The sequence below is a fragment of the Mesocricetus auratus genome, unplaced genomic scaffold (genome assembly GCF_017639785.1).
Source record: "Mesocricetus auratus isolate SY011 unplaced genomic scaffold, BCM_Maur_2.0 Super-Scaffold_100003, whole genome shotgun sequence".
Lineage (NCBI taxonomy): Eukaryota > Metazoa > Chordata > Mammalia > Rodentia > Cricetidae > Mesocricetus > Mesocricetus auratus.
The window spans coordinates 8,314,821-8,340,116 of NW_024429188.1; the positions used below are offsets into that span (position 1 = coordinate 8,314,821).

The 25,296-nt window shown below is 43.5% G+C and overlaps 1 protein-coding gene across 6 annotated transcripts in view; it reads left to right on the forward strand.

The window, feature by feature from the left end:
• Kdm5c (lysine demethylase 5C) overlaps positions 1–24,249 on the forward strand; it is a 37,994-nt gene extending 13,745 nt beyond the window's left edge. For 2 of the 6 annotated variants that reach the window (XM_040744016.1, XM_040744018.1), the window contains exons 9-26: positions 2,522–2,641; positions 2,766–2,924; positions 6,549–6,730; positions 6,826–6,988; positions 12,453–12,572; positions 12,684–12,878; positions 16,643–16,824; positions 16,903–17,027; positions 17,175–17,322; positions 18,014–18,119; positions 18,661–19,019; positions 19,623–19,761; positions 20,254–20,433; positions 20,598–20,735; positions 20,913–21,494; positions 21,764–21,842; positions 21,979–22,178; positions 22,453–24,249. In XM_040744016.1, the coding sequence (XP_040599950.1) occupies positions 2,522–2,641; positions 2,766–2,924; positions 6,549–6,730; positions 6,826–6,988; positions 12,453–12,572; positions 12,684–12,878; positions 16,643–16,824; positions 16,903–17,027; positions 17,175–17,322; positions 18,014–18,119; positions 18,661–19,019; positions 19,623–19,761; positions 20,254–20,433; positions 20,598–20,735; positions 20,913–21,494; positions 21,764–21,842; positions 21,979–22,178; positions 22,453–22,818 (3,543 nt within the window). In that variant the 3' untranslated portion in view covers positions 22,819–24,249. Of the gene's footprint in view, positions 1–2,521; positions 2,642–2,765; positions 2,925–6,548; positions 6,731–6,825; positions 6,989–12,452; positions 12,573–12,683; positions 12,879–16,642; positions 16,825–16,902; positions 17,028–17,174; positions 17,323–18,013; positions 18,120–18,660; positions 19,020–19,622; positions 19,762–20,253; positions 20,434–20,597; positions 20,736–20,912; positions 21,495–21,763; positions 21,843–21,978; positions 22,179–22,452 lie in introns of those variants that run through there. The other 4 variants (XM_040744019.1, XM_040744020.1, XM_040744021.1 and 1 more) reach the window with 3 other exon arrangements.
• The last annotated feature ends 1,047 nt before the right edge of the window (positions 24,250–25,296 follow it).

Consider the following 25,296-nt stretch of genomic DNA (forward strand, 5'->3'; position numbering starts at 1 on the left):
TCAGCCTCACAGAGCCTGGGATTGTGGGTGTGAACCACCATGCCCAGATCAAGGAAAGTTCAGAGTAGTGGTTAGTGAAGATAATCAAGAATGAGCTTTATATGACAGGGTTAACTATCTATAACAGACCATATAGCTATTTATTGAACCCAGGGCTTTGAGCATGCTAAGGAAGTACTCTCTGCTGATGAGCTATATCGCCACTTTGTGTCTTATTTTTTATTTTTGTTTTGAACTCACTTTATGACCCAGGCAGGCCTTAAACCTTTAGTCCTCCTGGCGGATCTCTGTGAGTTCGAGACCAGCCTGGTCTACCGAGTGAGTTCCAGGACAGGCTCCAAAACAATACAGAGAAACCCTGTCTCGAAAAACAAAAAACAAACAAACAAAAAAAACCTTTAGTCCTCCCAAGTAACTGGAATTGTGAGCTTGCACCATCAGTTTTGGCTAGAAATTAAAAAAAAATTTCTTTTGACTCTCAAGTACTTTCTTTTTTCTGTCATATATATGTGTATATATATAATTATCCTTAAGACACTTAAAATACTTTATAAAGACTTTTATAAGTTCATACCCTTTCTGTATTAATGAATTAAAAGATAGGAAGTTTTCATCAAGAGGGTATATTGATTACTTGCTTTCTTCCTGTTAGGGTATTTAGATGTGGTTTTCAGTGATCGAGGGTGTGGAAGAGGTCCATTGGTGTTACAGGCAGGGAGACAGGATTTTGCAGTGCCCAGGGCAGATAGGTGCAGTGTAGTAAGGAGGAGCCACACAAACAGCAGTGAGGCCCAGTACCCAAGATGTCTGACAGACTCATTTCATGTCTTTCCTACCTTCATATTCTCCAGGCTTATCTACATTTCCCTCTGGGTTTCTGGAGGGCATACATTGACAATCTTACCTTATTCTCCACAAGACAGGTGTGCAAGTGCATGCACAAAAGGGCTGAAAAAGGACTAGGACACTACAAAATAGTGTCGGTAGTCTTGGAGATTCTAATGGATAATTATGAATGCCAACAGTATTGTAGATGACGAAGACAGACTCTGTTTGCCTTTCTTCTCAGTAATGATGAGCCAGTGGACCAGACTGACATTTATTTTTCTTTCTTTTTGGGGGGTGGTAGTGGTGTTACTGGGGATTAAATTTAGGCCTTGTGCATGCTAGGAAAGTAATCTCCCACTGAGCTACATCCTTAGTCCTTTTTTGTTTGTTTGAGACAGTGTCTGGTTATGCAGTCCAGGCTGGTTTGTAACAAATTATGTATACCTAGATGGCATCCAACATAGATCCACTTGTTTGTGTTTCCTGAGCGCTGAAGCACTTGGTTTTTTAAAATCAGTTGTTACGTCTGGGAGGTGGTGACACATGCCTCCCTCACCTTTAATCCCAGCACTCTGGAGGCAGAGGCAGGCATATCTCTTGAGTTCAAGGCCAGCCTGGTCTACAGAGGGAGTTCCAGAAAGACTCTAAAACTAGATAGAGAAACCCTGCCTCGAAAAACCAACCAATAAATAAATATTTAAAATTTGGTTGTTGAGTAGCCCAGGTCATAAATCCCTTGTCTTGGATTTTCCAAGTGCTAGAATTAAGATGTGAGCCAAAGCACCTTCAAGTTGGGTTTTGTTTGTTGGAGACAGGATTTCCTTAAAAAGTATCTTGCTACATTGCTCAGGCTAATCTTGGGTTTGTGGGCCTCAAATGATCCTTTTGCCTCAGGATCTGAGTAGCTAGGATTATAGGCTTATGCGACTGTATTTGGCTTGGAGTTTGGGTGTTTGTTTCAGTGTTGAGGAATGATCCAAGAGTTTCATAAATTTTGGGCAAGTGTTCTAAAAGTTGTGTTTTGATGTCAATAAAAGTAAGGAGGAAAGGGACTAAGAGTATAGCTCAGTGGTAGAGTGCTTGATTAACATATATAAGGGTCTGGGTTCAAACCCCAGCACCCAGAAAAGAAACAGTATTGAAGGACATTCCCATGGAGAACGAACTCTGAGTATGATAATAACTTTCCCATTGCTATAAAGGCATCTGAAAAAAAGAGTTTATGTTTATTTTATTTTATATGTACGAGTGTTTTGCCTGTGTGTACCTTGCGTGTGCCTGGTGCCCACAGAGGTCAGAAGAGGGTTGTGGATCCCCGGGAACTAGAGTTGCAGATGGTCGTGAGCAGTGTGTGTGTTGGGAACTGAACCTGGATTTTGTGCAAGAGCAGCAGGAACTTTTTAACTGCTGAGCCATCTCTCCAGACCCTGGGAGAAACTGTAAAGGAAGAAAGATTTTGGCTTACAGTTGTAGGGATTTCAGTTCATCATGGTGGGGAAGTGTTTATGGTACAACTCACATTATGAGAGCAAAGATACTGACTCCAAGAACCCAACTCCTGACCTACTTCTTCCAACGAGGACCATATCCAAACCCTAACAACGAGCAGAAAGAAGTAAGATAGAAATGCTAGTGTGGCATGAGTAGATGTACCTCTATTTTTTTGACTTGTTCTCTCTCCTTTGGGTTTTAGGAGTGTAAGCGGCCTCCTGAAGCCTTTGGCTTTGAGCAAGCTACCCGGGAATATACTCTGCAGAGCTTTGGGGAGATGGCTGACTCCTTTAAAGCTGACTACTTCAACATGCCTGTGCACGTAGGTGATGGAGGGCTAGGGCAGTGCTGGGACTACTTTCAAGGGCACTGGTACTGTACCTCCCCTGAGTTAATGTGGGCAGGATAAAATGGGCTCACATCATCTGCCGTCTTTGTTCCCCCAGATGGTACCCACAGAACTTGTAGAGAAGGAGTTCTGGCGGCTGGTGAATAGCATTGAGGAAGACGTGACTGTTGAGTATGGGGCTGACATCCATTCCAAAGAATTTGGCAGCGGTTTCCCTGTCAGTGACAGTAAGCGACACCTAACCCCAGAGGAGGAGGTGAGTGGGTGATTATCATGGTTGTATATGTCTGTATAGTGTCTGAAAGATAATTATGCCTGCCTCAAGTAGTTGCTTTGAGATTTAGATAAAGTACTATATATAAAGAACACAACCTAGGTAGTATCTGAAATGTGCGTGTATAAGATGCTTCCCCCCCCCGAGCCCTATTTCCTAATTTGTAATATGGGGTATACCTGCCATGCAAATTTGTTACAAGAATTATGTGAAAAGTAGGTAAAGTGACCTAAGGACTGCTTGGCCCTTTCATATATATGTGTTCAGTAAGTAGGATTTGTATACACAGGTAGAATTGAGAGACCAGTCTTGACTGAGGGAAGAATGTATTTGGGTTCAGAGTTTTTGTCTTTATTGTTGTTTTGTTTTTTGTTTTTTCTTTTTTTGGCTTGTTAGGCTTTAATTTAAACTTGAAAAAATTGGGCATAAAAATACTAAATATAAACCAGGCACGCCTTTAATCCTAGCACCCAGGAGGCAGAGGCTGGCGGATCTCTGTGAGTTCGAAGCCAGCCTGGTCTACAGAGTGAGTTCCAGGACAGCCTCCAAAACAATACAGAGAAACCCTGTCTCGAAAAACCAATCAATCAATCAATCAATAAATAAATAGATAAATAATTTTTTTTGTGGAGTAACGTGATGTTTCTAAAATCTAAGCACTCAATTTTTTATATTCCACATTAGAATGAGATTTGCCTTCCTGTGCCTGGCTTATTTCGCTTAATGTAGTGATCGCCAGTTCCATCTGTGCTGCTACAAATAACATTTCATCCTTTTTTTAATGGTTGAATAGTAGTATAATATAGTGTATATTATATATTACATTCTTTTGAATGGTAGACAACTTAGACTGGTTTCCTTTTCTTGGCTGTTTTGTAAATAAGCAAGTAAACAAAGAACAAACTCCCATGTTACAGTAAACATGGGCGTGCAAATAGCTTTGCAACATACTGATTTTGTTTCTCTTGGTTATGTAACCTGTAGTGGAATTGCTACGTTATACGATAGGGTTTTTAAAAAGATTTATTTATTATGTATGCCAGAGGAGGGCACCAGATCTCATTACAGATTGTTGTGAGCCACCATGTGGTTGCTGGGAATTGAACTCAGGTCCTCTGGAAGAATAGCCAGTGCTCTTAACCTCTGAGCAGTCTCTCCAGCCCCCATTATATGATAGTTTTGTTTTCAACATGGTTTTAAAGAACTTCCATACTATTTTCCAGTGTGGCTGTACTGATTTATATATTTAAAGATTTATTTATTTATTATGTATACAACATTTTGCCTGCATGTATGCATTCAAGCCAGAAGAGGGCACCAGATCTCATTACAGATGGTTGCTGGGAATTGAACTCAGGTCCTCTGGAAGACCAGCTAGTATTCTTAACCACTGAACCATCTCTCCAGCCCCCTTGATTTATATTTTTACTGCAATATTCAGGGCTTCCCTTTTCTCCATATCACTGCTAGTGTTGATAATCATTTTGCTGTGCTGGAGATTGAACACAGGGCTTTGTATATGCTAAGTAAGTATTCTGCCACCTGTTTTCATTCCTTGTCTATTTACCTTTTTTAAAAAATTTACTAAAACATTGCTATAAAAAAGTTATAAAAATTATTACACAAAACTGTGGTTATGATAAGAGTCATTTTTACCGAAGCCAGGTAATATGTCATTGTGGGTTTGGCTTGTGTTTCTTTGATTAATGATAGAGCATTTTTCATATACTTGCTTGCTGCTTGTATGTCATCATTTTAACAATTATTGAACCTTTCCATTGTTGATGACTATTTATATCTACCTATTGTCTGTTTTAAAATCTGGTTATCTGTTTTGTTGTTATTGTTTGGTTTTTTCCCCTGTGGTTCATATCTTGTTAGGCAAATAGTTATGCTGTATATTGTCTTTTTGTTGTGTCCTTTTTGTGTTGTTGGGGTGTTTTTGTTTTGTTTTGCTTTTTTTTTTTTTTTTTTTTTTTGGACATAGGGTCTTGCTGTATAGCCCTGGTCTGGTTCTTAGCATAGGCTCCTGTTACACTTGTGGCAGTCTGTCTGTCTTCTTAGCCTTCTGAGTGCTGGGGTTGCAAGCATGTGTCTCAACCTGTCTTGCCTTGGTTTCCTTTGCTATACATAAGCTTTTTTAGTTTGTTGCAGTGACATTTATCTTTTTGTTGCTGTTTCTTGTGCTTCTGAACTTTTGTACAAGAAATAGTTGCCCATTTCAATGTCCTGTAGCATTTTCCACGTTTTGTCTTACAGATTCCTAGTTTTAAGTCTTATATTGAAGTTTTAATCTGTTTAGAGTTAAAATGAGATGGGGGCCTAGTTTTTTCTTTTGAATATAGCTACTCAATTTGTCTAGCATTGTTTATTAGAAAGACCACACTTCCCCAGTATGTGTTCTTTTGTTTTGTTCATTTGTTGTGTTGTTTTGTAGAGACCAGGTTTCACTATGTCTCCCTGGCTGGCCTACAACTCACTGTGCAGACCAGATTGGGCTTGAATTTGCAGAGGTCTGTCTTCCTCTGCCTCCTGAGTGCTAGGATTAAAGGCATGTACTGTCATGCCCAGTTTCCATTTTATTTTTTGACATGATATTTCAGTGTAGCCTAGGCTAGCCTCAAATTTGTGACCCTCTTGTTTCAGCCTCCCGATTGCCATTATAGGTATGTGTCACATCATGTCCCTAGGACTTTTGTTGAAAATCAATTGGCAGAGCAGGCCTTATGGTAGATACATATGCATAATCTTCCTGGAATTAAAGTGATTTCAGTTGAAATTTTGCGTGTGTGCTTTTTGGGAGAAGTATAGAAGACTCATACATTGTTAGGTATGATGCCAAACCATATACAAAAACAAATAACTTAAAATTTAAGGTCTTGTGGAGTGTGATCACTTACTCTTAGCCCTGCTCAGGCAGTGTTGTTATGACTTTGATGTTGGTCTGGGCTACAGAATGAGATCCTGTCTTAAATTTTAAGCAATGGGGCTGAGGAGATGGCTTAGTAGGTAAAATGAGTGCTGTGCAAGCGTGAGGACCCAAGTTTGGATCTCTGGCAATCACATAAAAAAGCCAGGTGGGAGCCGGATGTGATAGCTTGTCTCTATTACTCTAGTGCTGAGAGAAGGGGGGCAGAATCAGGGAGATCAGCAGAATCATTTTAGCCAATTGGTGACCTCTGGATCAGTGAGAGATCCTGTCTCAAATAACATAAAGAGTAATAGAGGAAGATACCTGATGTTGACCTCTGGCCTCCACATGTATGTTCACACATGTACATCCACAAAAACATACAATATACACTGTACATACACACATAAACACATACTCTCACACAGTAAATAAAACAAAAATGCTGGTCTTGGTAATTTAGGCCTGTAATCCCAGCTACTCAGGAGATTGAGGCAAGAGAATCACAAGTTCAAGGCCTGGCAGGGCAACTAATAAGACCCTATTGCAAAATAAAAATAGAAAAGACTCAGGCTACAGTGGTGGAACATCGCCTCGAATTTGTGAGGCCCAAGGTTCAATCCTCAGTACTTGGGAGAAAATTTCAGTTCTTTAGCATAATCCTCATCCTTCTGTACAAACGCTTGCTCTGACAGGAGTACGCTACAAGTGGTTGGAACCTGAACGTGATGCCTGTATTAGAGCAGTCTGTATTGTGCCACATCAATGCAGATATATCTGGCATGAAGGTACCCTGGCTCTATGTGGGCATGGTCTTCTCAGCCTTTTGCTGGCATATTGAGGATCACTGGAGTTACTCCATTAACTACCTCCACTGGTGAGTGGGGCCATGGTGAGTTGGGGAAGCAGTGGGGCATGCTCTCTACCTAACTGTATATATGACCATTGTGTATCCCCTTTTAACTTGAGCAGGGGTGAGCCAAAAACCTGGTATGGGGTCCCATCACTTGCAGCAGAACACTTGGAAGAAGTGATGAAGAAGCTGACACCTGAGCTTTTTGATAGCCAGCCTGATCTCCTTCACCAACTTGTTACCCTCATGAATCCTAACACCCTCATGTCTCATGGTGTGCCGGTGAGTACCCAGAAACATAAGCAAGGGATAGGAGTGATATGCTGATGACTTTTGTGGTAGTATTTGTAGTCTTCATTTGAGGTTTATCACTGCTCTTTCTTCTTCCTGTTCTTCCTTGATTGGGCTGCAGGTTTGATTGCTCTGAGATCCGTGGTCATCATGGTTGATGGGCCATGAGTTTGAGGGAAGTACCTTAGAGATACCGTATTATCATATCTAGGTTCCAACTAGTGAAGAGGGAAATGGAGGAAGGACTGGGCTAGAAAGTCTTGCTTTTCTTTTTAATTTTATTCATTTTTATGTGTGTATATGTGTGTCTGAGTGTCTGTATATGTAACACATGCATGTAGTGCCCATGTAGGCCAGAGAAGGCTGTTAAATCCCCTAGAACGGGAGTTATAGGTGGTTATGAGCCACCATGTGAGTGTTGAGAACCAATCTCAGATCCTCTGGAAGAGCAGCAAGTGCTCTTACCCGCTGAGCACTTTCTTTCCAAAACAAGAAAGAAAAAAGAATACAGGGAAATGGAGTTCTTATTCTGAATAGTCAGATACTACCTACAGATAGGAGATTCATGTTTTTATGAAAGAAGGTATTCAGTTCTTCTGCTCATAAAGAAATCATTTTTAAAAAAGATTTATTTATTGTGTATGCAGTGTTCTGCCTACATGTATGCCTGCAGGCCAGAAGAAGATGCCAGATCTCATTACAGATGGTTGTGAGCCACCATGTGGTTGCTGGGAATTGAACTCGGGACCTCTGGAAGAGCAGCCAGTGCTCACTGTGCTGTCTCCAGCACCACAGTATTTTTCTTGTTGATGACTTAACCAGCTTCTCTAGCCAGTTGCTGCTTCGCTGCTGCCTCTGAGTGTCTTGCCCTTCTTATAGACTGAGTAGTTCTCAGTACCTCTAGGCTCCTTAGATTGGCAGTATACATTTCAATCGAAATCATCTGAGTTTCATGTTCCTCCTTGGCAGGCTACAGCTATGTTTAGGTCTTTGTGTCATGTCATGTTGTGTGTGTTTCGCTTGCCTCCCACTACGCTCCCTTTGGGGAAAGGTCATTTCTTTTAAAGAATACATCTCCTTTCCAAAACATGGAAAATAGGCCATTCCCTATTCCCTCCACCCTAAACATTTGTTATATTTCTGTGGTTTTTTTTAAATGTAAAGTTTGATGTAGCAGTAAACTGAATTTTATAATCTCTTGTATATGTGATCTAGAACTGCAGTGTCCAATTTGATAGTCGTAAGCCATGTGTGGCCACTGAGCATTTCAAATGTGTCTAGTCCCAGATGAAACGTATGGAGCATAAAATGGATATTGGAATTCAAGACATAGTATTAAACAAAGACTATAAAGTATATCATGAATACTTTTATATAACACTTACATGATGTGATGACGACATTCTGGGTTTGTTAAATAAAAAATTGAAGTTATTTTACCTGTTTCTTTTTACTTTTTTAATGTGGCTACTAAAGAATTTTCAAGTGGCCAGGCTTTATGTTATGTGCCCTATAATCTGAACTGTTTGAGAAACTGAGTCTAGAGGATCCTAATTTCAAGGCCTGCAGCTTGGTAGAACATTTGTCTAGCATTAACAAGGCCCTGAATCCAGTACTCAGTACCAGGAAAGGAAGAACATTTTTTTCTAAGCACCTTTGTACCTGGTATATTTCTCTTGAACAGTGCTGCTCTAGTATGGTTTTATGACTACCTTTGTCTTTTTTTAAAATAGCTTTATTGCAATATGGTTTACATGCTATAAAAATCACCCATTTTAATTATATAATGTAGGTGTCCTTACAGAAGTTTTCTGTCATCACTGCAATCCAATTTTATAACATTTTGCCATCCCAGAAAAATACTTTATACTCATTTACAGTCTCTCTCCATTCTAACCTGTAGAACTAGGCATCCATTCAATTTTTTTCTGGTTCTAGATTTACCTTTCTTGCTATCTTATCATACAAGTAGAATACTGTTTGGTCTTTCATGGGAGGCTTCTCTCAATGGGTTTTCAAGGTTCATCCATGTTGCAGCATGTATCTGAACTTCATTCTTTTTATAACCCAATAATACTCACTTCACTCTTTGGGTTTAAATTTTTGTTGTTGTTATTTATTCATACTTCTCATTTTTGGGCCAGTGAAATGTCTTAATGGATCTTACCTAACCCAGCCTAGAGACCTGAGTTAGATTCCCAGGACCCACATGGTAGAAGAAAAGAACCATATTACCCCTTTTTAATAGCTGTAGAAAGGAATGACTGCTTCTTGTTGTTCATTTTTGTTGTCGAGAGAGTACTGCAGTGTGTAATAAAATAGCCCAGGCTAGCCATAAACTTGTTAGGTAGCTCAGGTTGTCCTCAAACTTGAGATTCTCATGGACCACCACATCTGGAAAAAAAATTTTTTTTAACCACCACATAGGAAACTAAATTAACACTGGCAAAATGGGCTTAAGAGGAAATCAGGAACATTATTTTCCTGGGTCTGCTGTCTGAAGGTTCTCTGGAACTTGGCTTTTCCGTCCATATTAGAGAATCTAATATCTGTTGATATTGCTGAAGTTCTTTCTGTGTGCAAGGCCACTGGTCACCACCCTGATGGTCAATAAAGCAATTCCTGCCTTGGGTGTGTACCATGAGTGGAAGACAGAGAACAGTAAACAAAATAAGTCGAGAGACATCATAGAACACCGAACTGGGCCACTTAGGACTGGAGTATCTGAACCAGGTTTCTAAAGGTATTTATATGTTTAATTTGTTTCCTTAAACAAGAAGTTTCACAACAATTTTAAAGATGAACATTCAGTGCCCAATGCACAGTCCTTGATAAGAGATTAAGAATTTGCCTGCCAGACTCCTGACTTCTTTATCCATGTAATCATGGAGTTTATTCCAGAGGAGTTTGGGTAAGGCATGCCATGGTCAGAGTTGGATCTCCATTTATTTATTTTGTTTATTTATAAAACATTTCTGGAGGGTTAGAGAGATGGCTCAGCAGTTAAGAGCACTGGGTGGTCTTCCAGAGGACACGGGTTCAATTCCCAGCACTCACATGGCAGCTCACAAGTGTCTGTAATTCCAGTTCCAGAGGCTCTGATGCCAATGCACATAAAATAAAGTAAAAAAAAAAAAAAAAAAAAAAAATTCTAGTGATTGCTGGTGAAAGCCATAGCAATAATAAAAGCAAGAAATGTTTCAAGACTTACTGCTTTAAAAAGAAGAAAATATGATGGTGATACACTATTAATGGGAAGATTTATATTAGATGTTGGTATGCCTCAAATTATTCTGGAATCCTAGCAGAGGAATTACTGGGCTGAAAGAAACTAGTTTCTTGGTATGTATAGCTGTGTATATAGCTCAGAGGTCACGGCTTTAATTGTTAGCACCAAGTAAATAAATAATAACAAACAAAGAAAACATGCTTTTTCTGGGAGAATTTGGTTCTTATCCTGGCACTTAATCCTTTTACTTCATGGTGACTAGCACTGAATGTTCTTCTTGGTTAAAGAAACAAATAGCTGGTGGTGGTGGCTCATACCTTTAATCCCAGCATTCAGGAGGCAGAACTCACACACAGATCTCTGAGTTCAAGGCCAGCCAGGACTACACAGAGAAACCCTGGTTGGGGGGCATGGGAGAAAGAAAGAAAGAAAGAAAGAAAGAAAGAAAGAAAGAAAGAAAGAAAGAAAGAAAGAAAGAAAGAAAGAAAATATAAATGGCTACTTCCTTCTTATTGGAGCCCAGTAAAATGACAAAAAGGAATTTTAAAAGATAAATTATAGAGGTAGAGAAAACAGGAGACAATGTTTAAATTCTGTTTTTTTTAAATTGACATTTAAAAATTCCTTAGGGTGTGTGTGTGTATGAAAAACATACACAAACAGAAAGTATGAGTGTTTTTTACTTAATACAGAAAGTGTGAGTATTTTTTTAAGGGGGTAGGGGAATTTGAGAATTTGACTAGTATAAGGAGAGAGAGAGAGAAAAAAAAACCTAGAATTTCCCAAACTAAATGGTTTAGCCAGATCATTCATCCTTCAGGGAAGCTTACAACTTGATAATGTCACCTATGTACTTTCTTGGAGCTTCCATTCAGTATTTTTTTTCCTCTTAAAAAATAACTAGGCAACTGAAGATTATCCAACAATCAAAATGAAACAAAAACCCTGGAAAAAAATAGAACCAAATAGTAAGAAAGCAACTTTGAGAAATAGACTAGGCAGGGAGGGGTAAGCTTTAAAAGGAAAACATTTGTACCTTCAAATATCTGTTATTGTGTTCTGTGGTTTTAGTTATTTATGGTCAATTGCAGTTCAAAAATAGTAAGAAATTCCAGAAATGTACAATTGTTTTAAAATGGCATTCTATTCTAGTAGAATGATGAGATCTCATGTTGCTATGTTCGTGAGAAAGATAAGAAGTCTGCTTACAGCTGGATGTGTTCACACACCTCTAGTCCCAGCACTGGAGCGGCTGAAGCAGGATTATGAATTCAAGGCTAGCCTAGGCTACATATGTGGTAATAACCCCATATTCAAAAGCACCCCCCACCCTCCCCCACACAAAATAAAGCCGAGAGACTTGTAGAAAGGTAAAAATTGTATAGGAAAAGGTATTTGGACTTCCACCAAAAAGTTAGGGCTCAAGTTAGTTGCTGTATAGAAAACTGAGCCAATTGAGAAAGTAGATGCTGTCCTCTGGAGCTGGACTTACTGGCAATTATGAGCCACCAGTGTGGGTGCTGGGAATCCAACTCAGGTCCTCTGTGCGCTGCTCTTGCAGAGGACCTGAGTGCAAGAGCAGCGCACATTCTTAACTGTTGAGCCATCTTTCTAGCCCAACAATGCTATGTTCTTGTTGTTTTAAGGCAGGGATTAAACTCGCATACCTCTATGCCTGGCTGACAATGATACTTTTAATGTAGTTTAGATCCTTACTACTACTACTATTATTATTACTTTGAAACAGGGTTTCCCTGTGTAGCCCTGGCTGTCCTGATGTTGGGATTAAAGATGTGTGCTGCCACTGCTCAGCCGAGATCCATATTATTTAGAATGGTTAAGGCTAATATTCAGATAATCAGAATAGATAAACATGGACCCTGGGAAAAAGAATAACAGCACTTGCTGGTTTTATGACCGGTATTATAGAAACATTTGATAATAAAAACAAATGAATATTAATGTGAAATCGTGGTCATCTTAATGCAAAGTGATGCTTATAATCTTATTAAAATAGTAACAGGAAAGTTGAAGTGATTTGATGCATGTTTCCTGTCTCTTGTGACTTCAATCACTTTTCAGAACAGAGGCCTGGGATTCTTTTGTCATACTCAGTTCTCTGAAGCTTTCCTTTGTCTCCTTTAGGACCCTGCTTTAGGTCAGGTTACTGACAACTGGAAAGCCTTGATTTATCTCAATGGTCTTAGCCTTTTTTAACCCCCTTAGGTTGTTCGAACAAACCAGTGTGCAGGAGAATTTGTCATCACCTTCCCTCGTGCTTACCACAGTGGTTTCAACCAAGGCTACAACTTCGCTGAGGCAGTCAACTTTTGCACTGCTGACTGGGTGAGTCTGGATCGTGGCGGTTGGTAGGAGAAGCGGAAAGGCTGTGGGGAAGCCAAGGCACCGACCGCCTCCTTCAGGCTTGAACAAGTTCAATTTTGAACCTGTCCACAGCTGCCTGCTGGGCGCCAGTGCATTGAGCACTACCGCCGGCTACGAAGATACTGTGTCTTTTCTCATGAGGAGCTTATTTGCAAGATGGCTGCCTGCCCTGAGAAGCTGGATCTGAACCTAGCAGCAGCTGTACACAAAGAAATGTTCATTATGGTGCAGGAGGAGCGGCGTCTACGAAAGGCTCTACTGGAAAAGGTGAGTGGTGGTGCTTTTGATCAGTCATCCTAGCCTGGTAAAGGTTGGGGAAGGAAGACCAGGGTAACTTCCAGGGATAGATGGAGCTTTTATTCTTGGAGTGTAGTGAAAAGAGCTAAGTACATCTGAATTGAAAACCACATTCTATTGTCAATGCTTCAGTGCCTGGCAACCTTACACAGGTCAGTGTACTTCACTGAGGGTAGGCTTTGCCATCTGAAAAATGGAATTCTATTTGTCTTTTTAGGTAGCTAAGTGAGCTACAGATATTTGTGTTTAATAATTGTAGGCTATGGTTATAGCAGCTATTATTACCCTTATGCAAATGACCCACTAAAGTAGACAGGCACATGAAACCCCCATTGCTTATCACTTTGGTCACTTCATCAAGTTACTTAAAATGTAAGTGATAGTCTCACTTTCCCACCCTGTAAGATGGTAATAAATTCCTAAGCTTGATTTTGTTTGTTTTCAAGACAGTCTTTCTATGTAACAGCCCTGGTTGTCCTGGAACTTGCTCTGTAAACCAGGCTATACTCTAACCCAGAGATCTGCCTGCCTCTGCCTTCCAAGTGCTGGGTTCAAAGGCATGGGCCACCACACCCAGCTTAAGCTTGTGTTAGTAATGGTGGTTGTAAAGCTTGAGTGAGTTGATGTTTATAAAAGAATCTATTATTACCTTTGCATTGTGGTAGCAGCTAATGTTAGTAATATTAATGCATGAAGAAAATGAAGTATGAGATGTTCCTTAGGAAATTCTATTTTATTTACTTACTGAGACGGGGTTTTGATCCTTCTTCACAATCTCCTGAGTCCTGAGATTAATAGGTATATTCCACCATACCTAACTGTTTTCAAAGATGTTTTGCTATTGTTATAATTTCTTTATGACTGAGTGTAATGCGCACACCTTTAATTCCAGCATTCCAGCAGCAGAGGCAGGCAGATCTCTATGAATGTGAGAACAGCCTGATCTCTATAGTGAGTTCCAGGCCAGCTAAGGCTACGTAGTAAGATCCTGCCTCAAAAGAGGGGAGGGTTCTCTTTCTTTTTTATGTGTATGGGTATTTTGTGTGCACTATGTGTATGCCAAAGAGGGGTATTAGATCCCCAGGAACTGATGTTACAGTTATGAGCTGCCACGTGGGTGGGGACTAAACCCAGGTCGTCTGTAACAGTTATATGCTCTTAACTGCTGAGCTGTCTGTCCAGCACCCCCAGCTATTTTCTTAATTTCCAATGTTTCATCAACTTGGGTAAAATAATTTTGTCTAATAGAAAGTGATCCTACTTCAATAGATTTTCCCTAAGCTTGTGTCAGTTGTGTGGCTGAGTGGCTTTTGCTACACCTGCCTGGTTAGGGAACTGCTGTAATGAGGATCCTCCATGAGATGATGTAGGAGGTTTAGTATTATTGCTTAGTGGCAGAGTGCTACCCAGCATGTGCAAGGTACTGGTTTCATCCCCAGCATTGCAAAAGAAAGAAAAGATTACAAAGGAATGCTGGTCCTAAGGGACCCTGAGAGGCCTGTTTTCTGGGGTAATGCATTTTTAGTTTAAAGTTCTTATGCAGGCTGACTGTGGCAATGCATGCCTATAATCTCAGCATTTAGCAAGCAGGGAGAATAGGATTGCCCTAAGTTTCAAACCAGCTCAGGCTACATAGCAAGACTTGTCTTAAAACATACACACACAAATACATACTCATAACTTTGCTATGTGTGTTAGCTATAGTAACGTTGGAAGTCTGGGGCTTCTCATTTGCTGTATTAGTTGGTAAATCTCCTGGCTTTATCATATATATACTTACTTTCTATGTTATTAAATGATGGCCCCATGCTATGCCACAGTATGAAAAGAAACAGATCAAGGTTGGAAGAAAAGAGAACTGCTTTCCCATTTGGACAGAATTTTGTACATTTGGCACTTAGCTCAGAGATGGGTTCTGGAAATCCTAATCTTCATATCTTTAAGATATGATGTGTTAGCCGGGCATTGGTGGTGCATGCCTTTAATCCCAGCACTTGGGAGGCGGATCTCTGTAAGTTTGAGGCCAGCCTAGTCTACACAGAGGCACCCTGTCTTGAAAACAAAACAAAACAAAAAAAAGATACGATGTGTTTTTGAGTATTTTTATGGAGATGATTTATGTATACATGTCTGTGAGCTGAAGAAATCGTAAGGGCTTCATCCTTCTAGCATTCTCTAGCTTTTGATTCAGAATTGTCTGCAGTCAAATCCTCACTTTGACAAGCTCCTGGCTTTCTTGGTTATCCTTTAGTAAAATGAGATGTGCTTATGAGATGCATATTCTTACCTAAAAACTAGAGCTAATATTTGTTGAGTACTTCTTAATTCATAGTGTTAATGTATTAAGGCCTTAATTGAAATACTTGGGATAATCGAGCAAGGATGATAGTTACTGCTGACAAGAGAAGCAAGCAGACCCAGAAGGATTTAAATAAGTTTCTCATGATGAAAGGATGATCACAGTCCCATTAGCAACAGCTTGTTTTTAAAGTTGGTTTGTAAGACAACTATTGGAGCCAGCATTTCTTCTTAAAATTGCTCATAATTGTTGTCTTTCAGTGACTCTAACCTATATGTATATTTGGCTTTTCTTCATTTTAGGCATGGAATGCTCCTTTTTTTTTTTTAATCAAAACAAAACATGCAGTTACGTTTCTATAAGTTCTATTGGTGCACTATGTTTCCATTTGCTAAGCAGTAATGTCTGGAACATAGTGAAAGTTGAGTGACTGAAGCCAGCATTGTTTCCTAGGACAGACCTTATGTCTCTATCTCTCTGTTTAAATCCACATTCTATCTCATTTACAGGCCTTTTATTCTCATCCTAATCTTTTTTTTTTTTTAAGATTTATTTATTATGAACACATCTTGACTCCATGTATGTCTGCATGTCCGAAGAGGGCACCAGATCTCATTACAGATTGTTGTGAGCCACCATGTGGTTGCTGGGAATTGAACTCAGGACCTCTGGAAGGGCAGTCAGTGCTCTTAACCTCTGAGCCATCTCTCCAGCCCCCCCCCTTAATATTTATTTATTTATTTATTTATTTATTTATGATGTATACAGTGTTCTGTCTGCACACATGTCTGCAGGCCAGACGAGGGCATCAGATCTCATTATAGACGGTTGTGAGCCACCATGTGGGTGCTGGGATTTGAACCCAGGTCCTCTGGAAGAGCAGCCAGTGCTCTTAACCGCTGAGCCATCTCTCCAGCCCCCTAATCTTTTTTTGTTTATTTTCATTTTAAATTTTTTTCTTTTTTCATTATCGGGTGGGTGCATGTGTAGTGGTGAGCCTGTAGAGGTCAGAAGACAACTTATGCGAATCCATTTTCTCTTTCTCCCTAAAAACATGGGTTCTGGGAATTGAACTCAGATTGCCAGGCTTGTGCAACAAGCTGGGTTATCTTGCTTGTCCTTGGTTTTATGAGACAACAGCTAACTGGCACTGGGTTCACTGTAATCCTTCTGCCTCATCCTTCCGAATGCTGAATTATCTGAATCTTACCCAGACTTTTTTCTTTATAATTTTTTATCCTGAAGTCCACATTGATCTGATCAATTGTGATCTGTCAGAGTTCCTACCTTGAGATTGTGGATTAGAAAGAAGGCAGATGTGAAGTTTGACCTTCCGATCTCCATGACCATCATCATAGTTCTTCTGTGATAGCTGAGATGGGGGTTTCTGCCGCCCTGTCTGGCTCTGAATAATGTATGGGTTGAATGTCCCCAGGGTATCACCGAGGCTGAGCGAGAGGCTTTTGAGCTGCTTCCAGATGATGAACGTCAGTGTATAAAGTGCAAGACCACATGCTTCCTATCTGCCCTGGCTTGCTATGACTGTCCAGATGGCCTTGTCTGCCTTTCTCACATCAATGACCTCTGCAAGTGCTCCAGTAGCCGGCAGTACCTTCGGTAAGTCTAGGGCCCACCTGAAGGAAGTAGGAGAGTGCGAACTTGGGCTAAAATGTGCTTTTTCTGGTCCTTTCCCAGATATCGATACACCTTGGATGAGTTGCCTGCCATGCTGCATAAACTGAAAGTTCGAGCTGAGTCCTTTGACACCTGGGCTAACAAAGTACGAGTGGCGCTGGAGGTGGAAGATGGGCGCAAGCGCAGTGAGTGATGGGCCCACCACAAGGGCGGTGAGGGTGGGGTTGGAGGGACTACAGCCAAGTTCTAATGCCTTTTCTTGTGTATTCCTGGCTTTTCCCTCTGCCTTTACATAATGCTGCTTACTCCTTGTTGTCTCGTTCTTCCTCCAGGCCTTGAAGAACTCAGAGCTCTTGAGTCTGAGGCCCGTGAGCGAAGGTTTCCTAACAGTGAGCTGCTCCAGCGCCTGAAGAGCTGCCTGAGTGAGGCAGAGGCTTGTGTGTCCCGGGCTCTGGGACTCGTCAGTGGCCAGGAAGCTGGGTATGTTGCTGTGAGCTGTTGCAGCACCGATAACTTGCTGCTACTGAAAAGTATGTTACAATGGGTGGGTTCTGAATACAGTTGGGTATGTGGAAATTGGCAGGAAATTGCCAAGTGGGAGATGACCTGAGAAGTACCGCAGAGTGCAAGGAAGACAGGCAACTTTTCATGGAGAAGAAAGCGCCTTAGCAATAAGAGAGCTTAGAAGTGTTTGCTTATCAGTGTCTAGAAGATTTGAGAGGTAGGTTGAGGGGTTTTGTGGGCAGGGAAGAGTGTGAAAGGTGTAGGGACTTGAATAGGACACAAACAAGAAAACCTGAACATGGTTGCAGCAGAGGGTAGATTGTAAAGTGTAAGCTCTGGCAGTGCGTGTAACTTAATGCTTACCTAGTATGTGAGGCCCTGGTTCTATCTCTGACTCCATGCCGGTCAGTGATGGATGTAAAGTCTGGTTTCTGTTACCATCGGTTAGTTTAGAAGCTCCTTCACCTCCAACTGTTTCCCTCTCTCCGTCTATCCCTTCATCCTATGAAGAACTTAGATTTAAAAACTCTCCCTGTAGCTTGGGCAGTTGCGGGAGCATTGAGGTACAAGATCAAAGTAGAACAAGATATGATGAGGAGTGGCTTTGGCACAAATGGAAGGAGGGACCTGGGTTTGAATCTGAAATCTCACACATGAAACTCCATAGCCCCGACAGGGTGGCTGGTCTACAGATGACCCTGGCAGAGCTACGGGCTTTTCTGAGCCAGATGAACAACCTGCCTTGTGCCATGCACCAGATTGGGGATGTCAAGGTGAGGAGAGGTGGGCTTAGGTAAGACAGAGTGCATGTGTGAGAAACAGTGGGAAGTGTGAGCAAGGGTTTAGATTTGGGGCTTGGGACAGGGAGCAGGGATGTGAGTGCAAGATGCTGAGTGAAGACAGTTTGCTCAAGGAAGTCAAACAGGAGGCTCTAAGGGTGTTTGTTGGGCCTGAAACAATGAATGGAGTTTATAAAAAGAAAAGGATGGAGAAGACGGGACCCCAGAGTGAGCATAAGGGTTTAATATATATAGCACAGTACTTCTTAGGGTAGAGGATCTCTTAGTGCTTTGAGAACAGAGTCCCATGTAAAGATAAATTAAAACTGCCTAGGGATGTACATTTTAATACATTCCCCAGGGCATCATAATGAGCAGTCAAGTGTTTGAGGGAACTACTGTTTTAGAGTTCAGCCCATGGTAGATTTCCTGTTCTCAGAAGGTTTAGTTGGGAGGTGCAGGAGCAAGGATGTGTAGTGGGACCTCTTAAGTGGCCTCAACTGAAGGATTTGCTCTTCATCCTATATTTTGGTAGGGTATTCTGGAACAGGTGGAAGCCTACCAGTCTGAGGCCCGTGAGGCCCTGCTCTCCCAGCCGTCCAGTCCAGGGCTGCTGCAGTCCCTGTTGGAGAGAGGGCAGCAGCTGGGGGTGGAAGTACCTGAAGCCCAGCAGCTCCAGCGGCAGGTGGAACAGGCGCGGTGGCTGGATGAGGTAAAACGCACTCTGGCTCCCTCTGCCCGAAGGGGTACCCTGGCCATCATGCGTGGACTGTTGGTTGCGGGCGCCAATGTAGCCCCTAGCCCTGCTGTGGATAAGGCCCAGGCAGAGCTTCAGGAGCTGCTGACCATCGCTGAACGCTGGGAAGAGAAAGCCCACCTCTGCTTGGAGGCCAGGTAAGTCCAGCCCTTCCCTTCCCTGCCATTCTTTGCCTTGAAAATGTAGTGGAGAATCTGAAGAGAATAGCTGGGGCTGACCTTGGGCATCACACCTAATCCCTGTATAGGTATATTGAGCTTCTCTGCTCTTTTGTTCTTGTCTCTCTCTTTTTTTTTTCCCCCCCTTTTAAGTCTGTGTACATAGAGGCAGAGGCAGAGGTAGGCTGATGGAAAAGCAGAGAACGGGGTGTGTGTCTGTGTCTATGTGTATATATGCTCAGAAGCACAGGAAACAAGTGAATGAGTGGATATAGATAAAAAGATGACAGACACGGGTGTCTGACAGACTTCAGCCACAGGATATGCAGTGGTTAGTATGTGAGCTTCTGGTAGGCTGACAGTGGCAAACATAGGTACAAGAGCTACGGTGGAGGCTATGTGCGTGCATGCAATCTGAAGAAAGCAGAGCCTGGCAACCATCTTTACCAACATAAAATCCTAGAAGTATAACAAGAAGGAACAAGAGCCTCAGCTCTATAGCTACTGATCAGGCTGGGCTCTGATCCATAGGCTGTGCCAAACCAGCCTGCTCCCCCTAGCCCCTTCTTTTGTTGTTTTTAGGCAGAAGCATCCACCAGCCACACTTGAGGCCATAATCCATGAAGCAGAAAACATCCCTGTTCACCTGCCCAATATCCAGTCTCTCAAGGAGGCTCTTGCTAAGGCCCGGGCATGGATTGCTGATGTGGATGAGATCCAAGTAAGAACCTCCCCATCCACACCTAGACCTTCCATGTAGCTGGAAGAGATCATATACAGGGTTGTGCTGTGTTTGCATAGCTAGGGAGAGGAATGAGGTACCACATATTGTGAGGAGGCAAAATGTGTTTATAGAGCAATGTTCTTGAGAGAGGGACTCAGGAGGCTGGCCGGAAGAAAGTGGGGTTCTGGTCAGGGTAAGGATGGTAGAACATGAGAATGGGAACGGACAGGTACCTACCAGGCAGTAGGTAGAAAACGAAGACCGAAATAACATAGTTGGTTCGCTGTACCTGAAGACTGGCTGGCTGCTCTGACAGAGCCAGTCAGTAGATGCTGATGTCGTGCATGGTAGAAGGTATTCCTGAGGACCGTATCAGTTGTCTGTGCTTTGAGACTGTGAGGACAGACCATCTTCCCAGCTCAGGCCAGACCTGGAGAATTAGTAGATAATTGCAAGTTCATCTTGCCTTTCTCTCTCGCCTGTTCCTAGAATGGTGACCACTACCCCTGCTTGGATGACTTGGAGGGCCTGGTAGCTGTGGGTCGGGACCTCCCCGTGGGGCTAGAGGAACTGAGACAGCTAGAGCTGCAGGTACTGACAGCACACTCCTGGAGAGAGAAGGCCTCCAAGACCTTCCTCAAGAAGAACTCCTGCTACACATTATTGGAGGTGAGGCCTAGTACTTTCACCTACACCCTCCTTTTGCCTGGACTGGCTGTTTAAAGGTAGTTTATATGAGAATAAGAGTTTTTGAGGGGGCACGGGAGAGGGGCGGAGAAGATACGGGAGGTAGTAGGGAAGCCTGGTCATTTGCCTCTGTCTGCCTGCCTCAGGTGCTCTGCCCGTGTGCAGACGCCGGCTCAGACAGCACCAAACGCAGCCGGTGGATGGAGAAGGAGCTGGGGTTGTACAAATCTGACACAGAGCTGTTGGGGCTGTCTGCGCAGGACCTCAGGGACCCAGGCTCTGTGGTAAGAAGCTTAGATACAGATGGGTAAAGAGCCTGGTGATGATTGTCTGAACCTTGTGACCATGGGCAGACCACTTGCTCCTTGAGCTCAGTTTTCCTGGTTTGGGAGTGGGGTGTTGAGGCTAGAAAACGAAGGAATCAGGTTGTTTCCATTCTTCCCCTTTCTTGGGCACGGCAGATCGTGGCCTTCAAAGAGGGGGAGCAGAAGGAGAAGGAAGGGATCCTGCAGCTTCGTCGCACCAACTCAGCCAAGCCAAGTCCACTGGCATCATTGACCACAGCCCCCTCTACAGCCTCTATCTGCGTGTGTGGGCAAGTGCCAGCTGGGGTGGGGGCTCTGCAGTGTGACCTGTGTCAGGACTGGTTCCATGGGCGGTGTGTGACAGTGCCCCGCCTCCTCAGCTCCCAGAGGCCCGGTCTTACCTCATCCCCACTGCTGGCCTGGTGGGAATGGGACACCAAATTCTTGTGCCCTCTATGTATGCGCTCACGGCGCCCACGCTTGGAAACCATCCTGGCACTGCTGGTAGCCCTACAGAGACTGCCTGTGCGGCTGCCTGAGGGTGAGGCTCTACAGTGTCTCACAGAGAGAGCCATCAGCTGGCAAGGCCGTGCCAGACAGGTTTTAGCTTCTGAGGAAGTGACTGCTCTGTTGGGACGGCTGGCTGAACTCCGCCAACGGCTACAGGCTGAATCCAAGCCTGAGGAATCCCTTGCTTACTCTTCAGATGCTGGAGAGGGCGCTGGCAATACGCCTAAGGTGAGCCCAGCTCTTATCCTCAGATTTCTGTCCTAGCCTGTGCATAGGCTCCAGCTCTCTCCCCGTGCTCCAGTTTTACCTCTCCTTTGGCCCTGCCTTTGGTTCCATCCTTTATCTGTCCACACTCCTAGACCCTGCTCTCTGCTGGTACCCATGTTTGCCCTTCCTCCAGGAGGTAGTCTTTCAGGTTTGGCTGGGTGAAGGAAGAGTAGGGCCTGGCTCTTCAGTTCAGTTACCCCCTGCCTTTTCCTCATCTTGATATTTGATAGGTCCAGGGGCTGTTGGAGAATGGGGACAGTGTGACCAGTCCTGAAAAGGTAGCCACAGAGGAGGGCTCAGGTAAGAGAGGTAGGTCTAGCTGTAGTGTGAGTGGGATGTTGAATGGATATTACCAGTGTGGCCCCTGATGTCCTCAGCTCTGTTATAGTGGGATAGGATAAGACCAAGGGCAGCCTCTAATCCAGCCTATCTCCACAACTTTCAGATCTGGAACTGCTATCCTCACTGTTACCACAGTTGACTGGCCCTGTGTTGGAACTGCCTGAGGCAACCAGAGCCCCACTTGAGGAACTTATGATGGAGGGGGATCTGCTTGAGGTGACCCTAGATGAGAATCATAGCATCTGGCAGCTGCTGCAGGCTGGGCAGCCACCAGACTTGGAGAGGGTCCACACACTTTTGGAGGTAAGGAGAGGGGTCATGACATGAACAGGCCAGGCCAAGTAGACAGGGAACTCTCAGGCCTTGACTACTTGCCTGTGCTTGTCTTTTGGGGAGGGCGGGTATGGATAGGATGGTATTACGTAGCCCTGCCTGGCCTGGTAACTTACTGTATACTCCAGGCTGGCATTGAACTAATGGTGGTCTTCCTGCCTTAGCCTTGCAAGTGCTGGGATTACAGTCACTCGACACCAGGCCTTATTTTAAAAACCTGCATTTCTGCCTTCTGCGTTCACAGCTGGAGAAGGCAGAGCGCCATGGGAATCGGACACGAGGCCGAGCCCTAGAGAGGAGGCGGCGGAGGAAGGTGGATCGGAGTGGGGAGGCTGATGATCCAGCCCGAGAGGAGCTAGAGCCAAAGAGGGTACGGAGCTCAGAACCAGAAGCCGAGGAAGTCCAGGAGGAAGAGGAGTTGGAGGAGGAGACTGGGGGTGAGGTCCCTCCTGTACCCTTCCCCACCAATGGCAGCCCCAGCACCCAGGAGGACCAGGATGGCTTAGAACCAGTGTTAGAGGCTGGTTCAGGCACCTCAGCCCCTTTCTCTACTCTGACTTCCCGGCTGTTGATGTCCTGCCCACAGCAGCCACCTCGGCAACAATTGTGACAGTGGCTGAGCCTAGCACAGACCCCAACAAAGATCCTTCCTTGGCCTCAAGGATCCTTTCTGACCATCAAGCCTGCTTCTTGGAGGTGGGCGGGTAGGTGGAGAGACTCCCCCTTGACCACCATCCCCAAGACCGTGACTTTTATACTCTGACTCCAAGGTATTGTTCAGACCTCAGCTCCTGGGGGCCGGCCCCTGGAGTCCTGCGTCCTTGGTAACCTCTAACCAGCATTCCCAGACACCAGAGGCAGATAGACAGGTGGGCAGGGGGTCGACTGGGGCTAGGCCAGCACCATTCCAGAGACAAATCCAGGGCACATACAAACGGGGAGACCTCTCCCTTCTCCCTAGCTCTGGCCCTGGGTCAGGCCATGCTACACTAACCTCCCACCAACCCACACGCATTTTTGCCTCCCGCCTCCTTTTTACTTCCTTTCCCCGGCCATTTTCCCTTCCCCTTACTGTCCCACCCAGGAGGAGGAAACTTCACATAGCTGTCCTCAGTTTTTATTTTAAATGAATTTTGTTGGGGTTGAATAGGGCTGCCTATGGTCTGAAGGCTTTTGGTGCTTGTCCACACACCCACCTCAACCCTTCCTGCCCATCCTCCCCGTCTCCTCCTCCTGGGTTCATGCTGTAATAAAAGAAGATTGTTGGTGTGTAATTAATTTGTTCAAAAGGAAAAAAAAAGGCGAAACAAACTTTGTTCCAACTAAAGCCTATTTTAATTTTATTTTATTATTTTCCTCGTTAGAAATAAAGCCCTTAGGAGTGTTTTTTGGAAACATGTTTCTGAAGTGCATTTCTCTTCAAAAGGAGAGCAGAACCTTCCTCGCCTGCTAATGGAACAGCTACACGCTAGTGGTGGTAGTGCCAGGGCCGAGTCCAGGGAGCTAGGGCTCTGAATCTGAACTTCCCAGCTTCTCTCCAGCCTTGGAAAGATACCCTGTCCTCCCCCAAGCCGTTTCCGTCTTCAAACTGGTGGCCACTGGCCCTCTTGGCAATTTGCACAGCAGCTTTCCCTAGCTTTGTGCTCTTATTTTCCTATTCTCTGGGGAACTTTTTCTCCATGGCTTTATTGAAGTATAGTTTCCATGCTATAAAGTTGAGCTGTTTTAAATATGTAATTTGGTGAGTTAGACCATCCTTGATGTTTCTCTGTTAGTTTCTTTCTGCCCCTAATGAATGTGTGGTTAATTTGTAATTTCTGTGTTACTGTTAAACTGCTCTATTGAGATGAAATTTGGGTACCATACAAGTCATCCAATTCAGTGGCTTTTAGTATATTTCAGTCATTGAATGAACCTTCATTGCAAAACAATTTTAGGATGTTTCTATGACCCTTAGAAGAAACCCCACATTCCCTAGGCGTTCCCTCCCTGCTCCCATTTGTCTCTTCTGGACATTTTATATAAATGAGACTATACAATATATGATCCTTTTGTGTCTGCCTTCTTTGACTTGGCATAGTAGCTTCAAGCCTACTAATAGTCCCACAGTAGTTAGATTTTCACCCTTCTGAACCTGAAAGATGAAGGGACTGTGTTTGATTAGGAGCTGCCCTCCCGAAGTGTGTTTATACATGATTTTTGTGGGTATCTGTATGCATTCCCCTGCCCCAGTTAAGACCCACGAGGTTGCATCATATTTATTAAGGAACCATAACCCTCCAAAGACGAAGAAGCATTCTTTGTGGTTCTCAGTGATCTTTGTTGAGAGTTTATCTAGGGAATAGAGGAGGAAGCAAAAGCTTGGAGGTGCTGCCTCACTAGCCAGCTTCCAGGCATCTCTCACTTGTCCAAGGTTTTTCCTCTTAAGGTTGTATAAGGCATTAGAGGCTAAAATCAAGTCCCGAGCTCAGGAACACAGCACACCAGCACTCTTTCTTCCTCATTTATATGTTCAGAAGGACCATTTTGCTCCATTTCTCCCCTTTCCAGTATTTCCGGTTGCTAAAAATCTAGTGTTAGGAGATATCTCACCCTCTTTTGGTGGCTCTCTGGTGGGAGCATGGCTTAGGCCTGCCTCATCCAGTCTTTTAGTTTATGTTGAAAAGTAAACACCAGTGAATAGTAAATGCCCCTGCCCTGGGTCCATTTTGATCCTAAGTTGTGATCAAAGGGAAAAGGCTGGCCCTTTGCCCACCCATTGGAATTAATCCTGGTTTCCAGTGGGGGTTGGAGGTAGCAGAAGAGACACCTGGGACAAGTACCCAAAGGAGCTGGATCTTGACATTTCACTACCATTGTACTCCAAGCAGCCAAAAGAGGAAAAGGTGGTACCTAGAACCCACAGCGGCTCCTAGCCTAGTGAACTGCTTAGGACAAGGTAGGGGTCCTTTGTGGTATGGATCTATTGCTTACCAACTTTCAGACATCCTTTCTCAGCTTGGCACTTCCTGCCTTATCCCTCTCATAACCCTTTCATAGTATACGTATAGCCATCATGGATGCAAAACTGTTTTAGTTAGGGTTTATA